The following is a 13,976-nucleotide window of genomic DNA, read 5'->3' as shown; positions in this document are numbered from 1 at the left end:
CTCAGCTAGCACTCAAGTAGCAGAAAAATTCCGTTTTTTATTTTTAAATGCTTTATCTTTTGCTACCTATGCAGACCAGAATCTCACTGCATCTGAAATTAATTTGCTTCCAGTACAAACTCTAGAAGGGTTGAAGCAATCCTAGTTATTTCTTTAATTTTCCTTTGAATTGTTCTCTAATTTCCCAATGAATTGGCCACATCTTTAATTCCTCTGCTCTGAAATGTTATATGATACAAAAATTAGGACAGAAATCATGCAGAAATTAAGAATACACATTTCTTCATGTCCTCAAATTAATTTTGAAAGGGAAAAACAAAATAGGCTAGTCTTGTTAATGCTGGTCACTCAAAATTCTGTTTTGTGTCAGCAGCAAGAATTGCACCTCAGTAGTACAGGATTTTATTTTCAAATCAGAAGAGTAAGATTTTTCTTACTCCCCAAAAATTCTTGCCATTACATGCACTTTATCCCCACAAAGTGATGTGCCATGGCTGAAACCAAGAAGACTCAAATTCCTGCTGCATTTCATCCCAGTCACAATGACAAACACGTTGTAACCAGTCTAGTGAGCTTGAGCAGAGCATTAAAAAAACAGCTCTACCAAGGAACCACAAGACCAAAGCAGGAATCAAGTTATTTAAATAAGTCCTGGAGGTAAGGTTAGGTCCAGTCACAAGCAAGTGGGACAGGTGATAAACAGGGCTTTTCATCCCCTTCCCACTGCCAGTCCTTCCAGCAGCACTGGGACATCCCCAGCAACATCTCCCCCTGTCAGACTGGAGCTTGCCAAGTTTGAGCAGCAGGTGAGAAAACATCACAAGGCAACACCAAAACTGTCTTTTCAAACTGGTGATGATCCAGGGAAGAATACCACAACTGAATTTTTCCACTGTGTGCACCCTTGTGCCCCCTCACTTCTCTCCCACAGGTCTGGTGTTGGGATTTACATCTCCACAGCTCACTACGGTCCCTGGGGGTCTGAGGACTGAATAAGGTACAGCAACATCTTCAGCCCTGGTAAATCCTGTAATTTATCTGATAAAGTCAGCTTTGTAAATGGCAAAGCACAGCTGTAGGTGGTGTTATACAATTTAGCACTCCTGTTAAGAGAACTTGGGAGAAGCTATGTGGGATTGGAAAACATTCATGTAGAAAAATTCAGCATCCTCATGTATTCATTTGCCTTAACAAAGGAAATTCAATTTGCTGGGGATTATCCTTACCAAACATCTTTCCTGTAACTCTGATTCAGGCCACAGAAGCATCATTCATTAAAGCAGCTCTGTACATCTTTTCATAGCAATAACTGATAGAAGGAACCCTTATATATAACCCAGTGTCAGCCTAAAGCCCTATTCAGCATCCTGAGCAGACTCTGCCCAGAACTCCAGCTGCAACAGGCAAACATCAGTTACACATCTCCACAGGCTCAGCACAGGCAGGAAAGAGAGATCTGCTTTATTCATCACCATTCATAAAAATCAATATATTTGCCTTTGGCTGCTGTGTACCAGAGCTGTGTTAGATGCCAGTGCCACAGCAGAGCAGCACCACTTCATGTTTAAATGCATTATTCCATAAAATAAAACCTGAGTAAAGGTAGCACCCATTAAAATATATCACATCAAACTGTAACTGGAAGAGAAGGACAGAATAAAATTGTTAGCAACAATGCTTGAGCAAAAAACCACATGAAAACACACATCTAGCAACACTAAATTTTGACCTGAATTATATTTAAATTATGTTTCTCTTTGAAGTCCTTTATGGTGCTTCTGCAGCCCCTTCACACACTCTCCAAAACAAGCCAGAAAAGCAAAATATTGTTGTGAGTTGATCCAGTAAGGCTGCCTTTGACTTGCTGTGAATTATTTCTGCACACCGAGCACATAAGCCCTGCATTTCAGCTGTACCAAACAGTGGGCAATTACTTACTGGCAAAGGGAAGCAGTTAGGAGTGTTTACTACAGCCAATTCCCACAGCTCGTTTGTTGTCCTCCTGTGTTTTTTTTCCTATCTAATTTGAGGCTTCATCCTACTCCCATGAATGCCCATGAGAAATTCAGGGTGCCTTCAGAGGTGTGGCAGTCCATGACCCTCCTGGCTGGAAACCCTCACTGTGTTCCTCTGAAGCACCACCTGTAGATGAGTGCACAAGTCAAGTCTTCTCTGTTGTTGCCATCATCCAGGAGTATTTACAATCCACTGGCACTCAGTGAAGCAGCTGAAGTGATGCTGTTTGTGCTGTTGGAAGCACACAAGGGCCACTGCCACAGGGCTGGTGCCAAGGTCTCTCCACCAGGGATGTTTGGTACCACAGCAGCTCCACAGCTCTGAGATGACACAGCAAAGGTCAGATCAGGACTGAGGCTGCAGGAAAATAAACCGTGTGCTTGGAATAACCTGGGTGCAGAGGATTTTCATTTCAGTGATGCTCCTGTTTTGCCATGAGGTTCAGAAGGCTCTTGGGTCCCTGCAAAGTTGTTCAAGTGGTTCAGAGAAGGACTGAGCAAAACTTGGCTTCTTCACGACACAGTTTGTAAGACAGTTTTCCCAGCTGCTTAGCTGACGTAGGTTCACACAAGAGTATATCTGGCTTTTAAATCCATGTCAAACAACAGCAGTAGTACAGTGGCCTGTACAAGACAGCTCTCCAGCCAGCAGTACAGCAGAGTTATGATCTTGGAGGATCAGGGATGACCCATGAACTGAGCTGAGCTTGGGCTTGACTGTGTGGTTCAAGCAGCCTCAATGAGGTTTGGCACCAAAAACCACGACACTCACTGGAAAGTCTCTTTCAGCAAGGCACAAATGCTTCCAGCTTTCCTCTGATTTAGGATATGAGGTAACTCCTTGTATTCACTGGCAGTTCTTTAAGCAGTCTTTGGAACTTGCAGAAGCATTTCAGGATCCAAATACAAGACACATCTTCACTCCAGTACCTCTTTTTGCAAACTATGCAATATAAGAGTTCAGGATGAAAATACCTTCAGGTACTATATAGGGTGAGCTGCTTCTTGTGCATGCTAAAAGCCATAAAAACATTACTACCTGCTTTTGCACTGTACTCTGTTTAACTTAGTAAGTGATTGAACACTCAAAAAATTAAATTAAGTTTATTCAGCAACACAAGCATTAACACTCCAAAATGGATTTTAAAGAAAAAAAAATTTGGAATTAATAGTACTCCTAGTGTGTTGTTGTTAAAACACTGTCCATGAATTATTCATTTCTGTTAAGAAAGCACTACTTCACAAACGGGCTAAAAGCTCAGCCAAGAAAGAACAGCACTAATCCAAATATTAAGCTTTTTCTGTAACACGCTTTGATCTCTGGAATCCATGTGAAGGAATCGTCTTATGGAAGTTAAGAGCTTTTTTCTTTTTGACCTTAAGTGAATTTGATTCAAATATACATTATGGCTTTTGAATCTTAAAGACCATTAGCTGTACATCTAATGCACATCAGAAGCCTGGGAAATAAAGTCCCAAGCTTATTGAGAATAAAACCTTCAATGCATTTCACCATGTCAATACTCAAAGGGTATTTTAAATCACGTAAGTTTAAAAAGGTCCTAATCCTTTCACTTTTTGTATGCTGGTGAGTACTACTGGCTATGGAACTTGCTGAAGTTACTGGGGTCACATAAATGTTAAGGGACCTGTGGATACAAAATGGAGATAGAGACATACACTAAATGATGAAAAACAGTCTTTGTGTGTTTCCTTCAATGGGATAAAATTACGTTGCTAAAAATTACTTCACCAGAGAATTTGTATTTATTTATTAATCTCTTCAGAACAACACTACCAAGCTCCTTGCTAGCTTTACATACTCCCCATCTCTGGGGTTAAAGATAGCTGAGACTGAATTCTGAGAGTTTGAATTAATTAATAAATAATCCTCCAGACATCTGGCTATTCATTCCCTCAGTTGCATTTTTCACTCTATAGTACTTTGAAAACAGCCTGCTTTGCTCTGAACACCCACCACCTCAGGACCTCCATGTTGGGAAAGGAGAGACAGGAAAAACCTACAAATATGATTGCCTGACAAGAAATACTGAAAATAAAAAACCTGTGAGTGAAATCGAAATGAAAGCTAGCTTTGAGATGTAGGCATGGCAGGCAGGGATGGGTTGGAAGATAGCAAACAAAGCGGCTTGAGGGAGTAACACCTCCAGAGCGTCCAAAACCAGTCTGAAGGATTCAGGTGTGGTTTGAGGCTATCCCTGAGCTCCGCACCCCTGCTCAGAGACTGCCTGGGACTGTGTGTGCTGTCTGTGCCGCACGGCTGAGGCCAGGGCTCAGCAGGGCAGGCAGGGACTCACCGCCGGCGCCACACGTGTGGGAGCACTGCGACCAGGCCGACCACGGCGACAGCTGGCAGTCCACGGCACACCCCACCACACACCGGCTGCTCGTGGGCACGGGCTTCTCCAGGTGCAGCTGTGACAGGGAAACACAGGCATCAGCTTCCCCCAGCCCCAGCCCCAGCCGAGCGCCCGAGCGGGAGCTGGGGCAGCTCTGTGGGGCACTAGAGAGGTGTTTGTGGGCAGCTTCCCCGAGGGTGCCATGGGGGAATGGGGTTTCAGCCTTCAAAGCATCCCTCAGTGTTTGGGTCTCACTCCAAAATCTCATTCCTGGATTTCTACCAGCAGGACACAACCTCCCTGGTCCCCAGCTTTGGGGTGGTGCAGGGTCGGTAGCCATGCCCCGTGTGTCCGAGTCAAGGAGTGACACCCTTCGCTGTCACCCCGCTGTTTCCCAAAGCCCCCAGCTCCATACAGAACTTCTCCGCAGTTTCCGGGGAATATCTCCGCGTGGATCAGCAGCTGTGTGGGAGCACGGGGCCCTGTGTGTGTGTGGCAGCCCTGCTCACCTGCTGGCACAGCTGCATGCTGACGGTGGCCCCGTCGCTGCGGCGGCAGCTCAGGAGGCGGCGGCGCTCGCCGTGCCCGCAGGTGGCATTGGCACCCAGCTGGCACCCGCTCCAGCCTGCGGACACAAAGCACAGGGTGCACTGCTGCGGGTCATCTTTACACTCAACACACAATCACACAGTCACAGAGTGGCTGGGAAGGGACTCGTGTAGTGCCAATCCCCTGCTGTGTGAGGACACCTTCCCCCAGACCAGGTACCTCAAAGCCCCATCCAGCCTGGCTTTGAAGCCTGGAACATGGGCGTTACCTTCACCTGGAGCAGCACTTCCCCGTGTCAGGGCATCCCACGCACAAGAACAAGCCCCCACAAAAGAAAGTTGTTCTCAAAGCCAGGCAAGTCTCAGAGGAGACACATTCTCTTCACAGGCCGATACCGTGTCCCATTACGACACCGGTACATCAGAGTGCACATGCTGAACACTGATAAAGGCTATCAGTTCAATCCAGTTGGCACAGGTACAAGACTCTATTGTCTGAAGTAAAATTCCACTTTGATAAAGCAGCTGGGGAAGTTTCTGAAGGGGAACTCTGGTTTAACCAGAGGCAAAGCTATCCATTATTTAAAACGAAACTCTCATGCTCATGAAATAAAAACAGTATTTCTAGCGGAAGAAAATTAATATCTTATTATGTGTCTGAAACTACGTTGGTCAGAATACAACTAAACTGAAATAAGCTTTAAAACACCATTTAAAATAAACAAAAAGCATAACAGAAGCCACTAAAATTTCCATACACCACCAATAAATAAGAAGGATGAGAAGAAAACCTATTACTTTGTGTTTTCCACCTTTGATAAACATGAACACATAAATGTTCTGCATTTCTGAAATGTGATGATAAAAAAGGCATCATCCTGCTGCCTGTGTTTCTAGGGCTTTTTATTACAAACAGGCTGAGTTTATATTCATAAATTTTATCTTGCTTTGTTCTCCCTTCCCACCAGCCCCCAAACTCCTCTTAGATCTCTCCTCTGCATGCCTTTCTCATTTATTTCAGCTGGTCAAAACAAAAGGAATTTTTCGGTTTTGTTTTAGTCATTTGTTTGCAACAGAACCAATTGCTTCTAAGGTCCTAAATAATGCATTTTGCTCTGAATATCCTATGCCCACCCATGTAACTCATATTGCCTTCAAAGCAGACTTCTGTTGGTATCACTGGCTTCACCAGAACAGCACAGATTATATACTCTTTTAATTGGAATTTTGTAATTAATTCTGTTGATAATCCATTGAAAATCCCATTTAGCATGCTTTATTTCCAATGTACTTACAACAACAACTCAAATAAAAAATTGGTGCATTTGTCCACTAATGTCTAAAAATGTAGGCATGTAATTAACTTTATCGAAACCAATGATGTCAAGGCTTTAACCAACACCCCAAGCAAACATAACTGAAAACACATGCTAAGGGTATATTGAATATTTGCACCTACCTGTTAGGTTGTACTGGTACTGGAAGCAATTTTGATTAAGAATACATGGCTTCATTTGTGAAAGTTCAGGGCAGGGCTTTGAACTGACAGGATACCTCAGCACTTGTCGGGTTCGGGTTTGCATAATATTGGGGTCACACACCTGGACAGAGAAGGGATGGACAGCACAGAGATCCCAGTAAATCACACAGACATCACTGACTCCAGAAAATCACACAGACACCACAGACCAGGGCTGCTCATGCACATCCATGGCCACATGGAGTTAAGATACAATCCCATCCTGTTCTAACAACACTCAAAAGCAGATGAAGGAAAAGAAATGTGGTTCAAAGTTAAGAATCCAGATGACTAAAAGTCATCTTTTATCCACCTTGATTTGGCTATTTTAGCCTTCCTATACTATTTTTTCCATGTTTTTTGGTTAGCAACCTTGGGGACAACGGGGTAAAGACTGACCTCACTTTCCTGTGCATCACTTTGCACCTCCTTTCAAGACTTCCAGTAAAACGCCACAGTACTGAATAATGGGACAGGATTTTTGTCACAATTAATGTGTTTTTAAGTAATAGCTGATGTTACAGCAAAGCCCTCATTTCAAAGAAGGACATTTGTAACTGCACATCAGTCATGATGCTGACAAGACCAGGTGACTTTTCAGAGTATGTGATACCAATACTGATGTCCAGCTGCCTGTAAACCAGGATTTGCTTGTTTACATTTTCACAGGAGTATGAACCAACTGAGGCAGGTTTTCATAGGTTTTCATTTCTGTTTGTGCATCACAGGCATGAAAACTGTTTGTTTTTAGCAGCCCTCAATCCTCACTCTCATAGCACTGCAGCACGGAGCTATTTTCCCACAATCCAGTAATGGGAATGGGTGAGTGGAAGTGGTCACAGCAAACCTAACGAAAATAAATCCCTTATTACAGGTATTCACCGCCATTTATTGAACAAGATGACCCATTTAATTCCTAACAGTTTCTCATTAGGATTGCTCAGAACAGCAAAGAAAACAAAACTAACAACAGCAAAAAAAGGCAATGCATGTAGAAATGCATTTTCACAAATGCCTGGGGATTTAAAACATGATTTTTCAATACAGTACTATAATTACAAAAAATAACTAACGGTTTAAAACCACGGGCTTATTACCATGCAAGAAACAGCCTGCAAACACTGAACCCTGCACAGGTGGAAGTGTGGATAATTCCTGTACTGTGAATATCAAAGGGAAATGCAATGGCCTTGCAGCATAAATCTGGATCTCAGACTGCTGTAAACTGGATTAGCTGCACACATGATAGCAAAATTCTATTCTATGAATAGAATAAATATCAGGACAAACGGGAAAAAAGTCTGGTCTTAAAATACATTGTCAGGGCCTATTCTGCTTATGTTTACACTACATGAAGGAAAATCTATTATGTTTATATTGCTGACACACACCTTGTCAAATCATTTTAAATGGTAATCTCATTTGAATAACCTTGGTCAGCTAAAACACCCAATTGTTTCTAATTATCTGAAAATTAAACCTATGCTAAGTGTTTACCAATAGTTTACTGCCTTTTCCACAACTAATCTGATTGTTCATTCTCACAACTAACACTAATAACTTAAATGATTTGCCAATAAAGCAAAATGACTAAGGAAAACAATCAAAGCATGTATCTCAGCAGCTATTCCTAATTAATGTTTCTCTGAATTATGTTACCAAAAGGAAAAAAAATCAATGGATGCTGTGACAGAAGATGCCTGTGCCAGCTCAGAAATACCAGCTTTTGCTCTTTTTAAAATAAGAACCGGCAGACAGAAAATATGCCTCATTTGTAGATAAGTAAATTCTTTAAATAAAATAGTATTTTTCTCCTGTCTAGCATGGCCCCCGTTGTGCTTGATTATAGGACACTGCTGCAGCCCAGTGCTGCCATAGAGCCCCAGAGTTTTCCTGGCTGGCAGGACCATTTTCCCTCTCAGATATCCTCCTGGTAGGCAGCAGACCAAGCTAACAAGTCAAAATCTATCTGGTGTTTGCCAGGATCCAAACAAACAAATGGTTTACTGATGCTCTGAAGCCAGAATTCTCACTGTGCTGATGAGCCATGGTGCTCAGAAGCCAGAGCTGATGCAATAAGCCCCTCACTTTTACTAGTTTTGAATAATAAGGAATCTCTGTAGGAAAAGCATTCATTTAATCAAGCTGAGGACATGGGAAACATGCAAAAGTTCAAAGTCGGCAAACTGTAACTAATATCCTGTAATATTATTTGTTGAATTTCTCTTAACGTCAATTGAGAAGTCAATTTAGTTTTATAATTGATTTTCTGCCCTTGCTCTTTCAAGTTAACCACGTAAAAAACTGAGCCAAATATATATGGAACTGAGTAAGCAGCAGGAGGGAATGACTTGCAAAGAAAAAGATGAAAGCTGGAATTTTCAAAGGAGCAAGAGGGAGCTGAGTATCCAGCAACCCTGAAATCTCAATGGGCTTGGGTGCACAGCTCCAGCAGGACCCCTCCAAAAACCCAGCCTGGAGGAAATATTTATGACATGGCAAAGGTGGAGGGATGGACTGGCAGATTCCGTGTCATTAGGGGATGTGAACAGAGAAAGTAAAGGAGAGGGATTGTTTCCAGTGGGGAGATGCTGAGGGTACTAACAAGCAATGCCAACGGGGCTTGTCTAGTCCTGAATGTGGATCTTAGAAAATACTGAGAGCAAAACCAATCACCACCAATGGCAAATCACAGGTTTAGGAGGCAGGACAGAAATGGCAATCAGCAACTTAGAGAAAAGGCAGCAAAAGAAAGAAGTATTTCTTGAGTACCTAAAGTAAGAAATTACCATGGAATTAATCAAGATTTGAGCAAGATAACAGGCTGATTCTAAATATTTTCACGAATGAAGAAAATGACAAAACTAATTTGACTGCTCAAGTAATTTTCCATACAAAACAGTGAAGGTGCCATTCAGGTACATGGATCAAGACTAGATCTGCCCTAGGGGATCCAAGTTTCTAATAACAAGCACGTATAAATCTACAGTTTCTGGGGTTTTAAATAAATAAAGCCCACTGTGATTCAGCAATGCTTTACTGAGTATCTTCATTTACAGCTCCTCTCTTCCCACTGAGCGGATGCCACACTTCCAAAGATATTCTTTTACTTTCGACTGCTCTGTTAGTAACTAGTGCTTTCACTACAGATGAAGCTTTTAAAATTATTTTTTACATTAAGCAGCCATTACCTCCTCCATAGCCTGCAAGACTACTGCAACTGGTTTGTGCTCAGCATGAGCCTACATTTCCACAGTGGAAGCACAAGCAAATGCAGGTGCCTACAACAGGTGTGTTCAGGAGTGGAAGTTTGATTTGCACTTCTGAGATCATTTCTTCATGCTCATGATACTTATTTTTATGCTTGTGGTTATAAATCCCTTAACTGGTTTCTACAGTTGGGAGAATTTGGAATGTAACCATGGGATAGAAATGGGTGTAAGAGCAAATGTTCCCTATTCTGGGAAACTGAAATCCACTTCTGACACCATCCAGACCAGAAATGAAGATTTATGAATCAAAGAAGGACAATGATTATGGGTGCCCACTGGCCATAAATAATAGAAAAGGAAACAAGTCCTAAGAAATGGAGGCAGCTGTGGTGCATGGAGGTAGAAGGTCAGAGGCCTGGAGAATCCTGTGTACCTTCAAGATCAGCTGCAAATCAGTTTGCCTGTTAAGTTTTCCAGACTGTGTTGCTTGTTCAGATTCCTTGCTGATGACTGTAAGCAATGGGGTGTGTAATTCTGCCATATGCACCCTCTGGTGATAGGAACAGAATTAATTTCTGGATGAAAATAATAATGTGGTGCCACCTCAGGTGGCACATCAATAGCCTACAGCAGTGGGATGCCATACACAGACAGTAGGTTTCTTTATGGGTATAATTGTACTGTCCCAGCCTACTTCATAGTATTAAATCTCACCATTTACATCACTCTTTTCCATAAAGTATGAAAAAGTTGAGCTCAAGCCATGGATCTACAGGCCAGATTATATAAACCACTACAGAAACAAAATATTCTGAAGCAATGAGAGGTCCATAAAATGTTAAGGCAGGAATAAATCAAGGTTTTTCTCAAAGGACCGCTCAGAAATTATAACAGCCATCATCTTGATTCTATGGGGGAATTCCTGGCACTATTGACTACTGCATTTTTTAATACTTCTTTTAGCCAAAGCTATTTCTTTACTGTGACCACTTGTCACTATTTAAAGCTAACAAAAAGTGAGGGACAAAAACATACACAAAGGATGCACCCAGCCTTTGCTTCCGACTATCACAGAACTGACAAAGCACTGAAAGTTTGTTCTGGAAGAGAAGGGTATTAAATAAAATAAAGTTGCAAGGTTATGAAGCTAAGTTGCAGTGTAAGAGACGTTAACATGTCACACATTAATATACACTATTAAGACCCTCTTTGGGATGGAATTTAAGAGCAGTCCATTGATCCAGGCTTTCATATGCATCATAATTGTACAGCACAGAGGCTGTAACCCATTACAGGGCCCTTTAAGCTGTTTAATTTATCAAGCAGATTGCATAATGCATCCTGCACTATAAATAGCTGCCTGCATTATCCTTAACCAGCTATTCATAAGGAAACATACAACCTCAAAATAAGGTAAATGCAAAGGCAGCAACCGTATTTGACCGTTTTTAACAGAGCAATGAACCATTACATTGTTCACACCAGTGTGGATGTTTTGTAACAATTTAACAAGCCATTCACAGTAACACCAGCAGTCTTTTGAAATGAAAATGTATTTGCATAAATTTTGTTTTTCAGATGCATCCAGGTTCTGAAACCTCGCCTGCCTCCACACAGAGCCATTACTTTTAAAAAAGTGATTGTTAGCAAAGATTAATAAAAATAAAACAACTAATCTAAAAAATACAGCATTTACCCACTTTTTTTTGACAAAGCCAAACAAAAACACTCAAGTCACAGCTACGCATAAGGAGCAGTTCATGTTCTTCCAAAAACCCTTGACCGGCATAATTTTCATGCTTGATTTGAATAAATTGTCTCTTGGGCTAGAAGGACAACTCTGTGCAAGCCTCACTCTTCAGTACAGCCTTCACACCACAGGTCCTCTGCCAAACTTACGTGCCAAAACCAGCGAGGTTGGGAGTTTCCTCTGGAGATATCCAAAAGCTGTCTGAGGACACAATTCTGAGGAACGTGCCCTGGCGAATCCTGCTTGAAAAGAAAGGACTGGATGACCCCCAGTGGTCCCTTCCAACCTTGCCCATTCCAGGTACCAGCTGTGCAGGAGGCTTCCGTAATCCACACAGTGACTCCCAACGTCTACAGGAGCCTGCAATTTCTCTTCCAGTTGGCATTTCCAAACTGTAACAACTCCAACTTGCATCGACAAAGAGAGTCACTGCAGACCTGAGAGCTCGCTGCATCACTTGGTGACACTTTTAATCTGGTCAGCTGTGGGTATCCCGCTCCCCCTGCTGATTCCAGGGAATAGTAACTCAATTGTCGCCAGTCCCGAGCGCGGCACATCGCCATTGATCCATGAGGAAAACGCTCGCTGAAATGGAGACAGCTGTTCTCACTCACTACACACACAACCTCCTATAATTAACTAATTTCAGACCTCTTGGAATTAGCTGCTAGAAATGCCAACAGCTGAGGCAAGCAAGGAGGCCACTCCAATCCACAACGGGGGCTGCGACAGCCATCCGCCGACAGAGAGCTAACGAAATAGATTCGAGGTAATTATTTCAGGGACTTGTAGCACCACTCGCATATTAACTCTTTTTAAGAACGCTTTGATGAATTCAATTGAAGTCAATTAATTACATTTCCAAGTCAGATGAATACAAAGTCGAGACGCCGCAGGAAGAGTGTGTTATTCCATCACTGAATATGTAACAGAGATGACAGGATTTCAGTTCCCAGATTGCTTAGCTGGGTCTTTGAGCAATCAAGTGATGATGTCTGACTGAACAGGCTATTGTCCCTGGAACAAATATGAAATCTCTTAAGCAAAATGCAAGTCAACCTAATTTCCTTGTGGGTTTTTGTTGGTTTGGTGGAGTTTTTTTTTGCTTTTAACTAGCAATCATCAAATTGTTATTTTAAATGGCTTTAAAGCTTGATATTTAAGTCACTTGGATGTTACTTAAGGACAAAGAATGAAACATTATAATCCAAAAAATAGTCTTCAACCACAAGGAAAACCATTTTGCATTTACTTCTCTCAATAGAAAAAGCAAGAATAATAGGGAAGATTTAAATCAGTAACTATGCATTTCTTTAATCCAGTACGGAGACAAAACCTCAAAGCAACCTTGAGGCATTGTATTTCTGACAGCTTCATTTCTGACCATTAGATGAAATATTAAAATTTACCTTTGTGTAGCAGTGTTAAATAGCACCATAATCAAGATGCAAAATATGTAATTCAGTTGAAAAACACACATAAAAGAATTGTGGGAGCATCTGAAATTATAAAAGACCACAAAAGTGTTTAAAAGCAAAAGGGAAATGCAGCCAAAAATGGTAGAACAAATACAATGTTTTAGCAGAAAGAAGTATTGAAGAAAATACTTTCCATTGACAAAGCAGTCGCCACCTTTATGACTCATTGATTTCAACACGATTCAAGATCATTTACCATCCTGAAAGTGGAAAATTCACATGGGAAGAATATTGCTACAAGATAAAACCAAGTAATACCCTAGAAAGTATCCAGAGTACAATGACATATTGACAAAAAGTACAACGGATAATCTAAAAGGCCTTTTTATATTCAGCTGATAAGAGTTAGTTATTCTGCTATCAGGATGAATTTATTATCAACACTATAAAACATGAGCACAACACCAAAGTGACTGGGGAAGAATTCTCACCTAACCAAAATCTTAGGTAAATATCTCAAATCAAAAAGCTCCTCAGGCAAAGACGAGGCTGAAATTGTGATTGTTCATTTCTTATAAACTAGAATTTGTCAGGTTTCATAAATCCTCTTTATCTCCAGCAAGCCAAACATGACCAGAGCTACAGGAAGACCTCCTGGAATGGTCATTGGCAGCTGCCTCATGAGAGTGTTACGACTAAAAGAGTGCCATCTATTGTGGTATGAAATGACAATGTGCTTGAAATAGAGCTGCCAGGAGGCACAGTTTTGCTTTCTCATTGCAAAGCAATGTGGCCTTTCAAATATTTTGAAATTTTTGAGTCCATCCACTCGTAGCTGTCCTAAGTGACCATCTCTCCTAGTGGCTCAGGAGTAGGAAGGTTCATGAGTCACCCTGGGTGGCAGTGCCTCACTCCAGCCACCACAATTCCCTCAGTCTCTGCCCCACACATGCCAAAGGTACACCAGTGACACAGCACAGTCATTCTGCACTAACAGCAAGCCCAGCATTTGCCTTGGAGATGTGCAGCACGTGCAGCCTGGGAGAGGCTGGGCTGTGTGGCTCTCTCTCAAGACCCAATGCCAGCAGCCAGAGTAGCTGTAAAAGGGTGACAGCACTGCTGTAAACTCATCAAAGGGAGAGTTTTATCTGCCC

At 41.8% G+C, this 13,976-nt stretch overlaps 1 protein-coding gene across 1 annotated transcript in view; it reads right to left on the bottom strand.

Moving 5' to 3' along the window:
- THSD7B (thrombospondin type 1 domain containing 7B) overlaps nucleotides 1-13,976 on the bottom strand; it is a 243,242-nt gene that overhangs the window by 16,076 nt on the left and 213,190 nt on the right. Inside the window, exons 17-19 of the mRNA XM_066323167.1 lie at nucleotides 6,383-6,524; nucleotides 4,885-5,000; nucleotides 4,334-4,451 (exon numbers count right to left, since the gene is read on the bottom strand). Coding sequence (XP_066179264.1) covers nucleotides 4,334-4,451; nucleotides 4,885-5,000; nucleotides 6,383-6,524 — 376 coding nt within the window. The remainder of the gene's footprint in view (nucleotides 1-4,333; nucleotides 4,452-4,884; nucleotides 5,001-6,382; nucleotides 6,525-13,976) is intronic.

Source organism: Sylvia atricapilla, chromosome 7 (assembly GCF_009819655.1).
Source record: "Sylvia atricapilla isolate bSylAtr1 chromosome 7, bSylAtr1.pri, whole genome shotgun sequence".
NCBI lineage: Eukaryota > Metazoa > Chordata > Aves > Passeriformes > Sylviidae > Sylvia > Sylvia atricapilla.
Note: the sequence above shows the minus strand (reverse complement) of the source record. Positions and strands in the feature narration are given on the sequence as shown.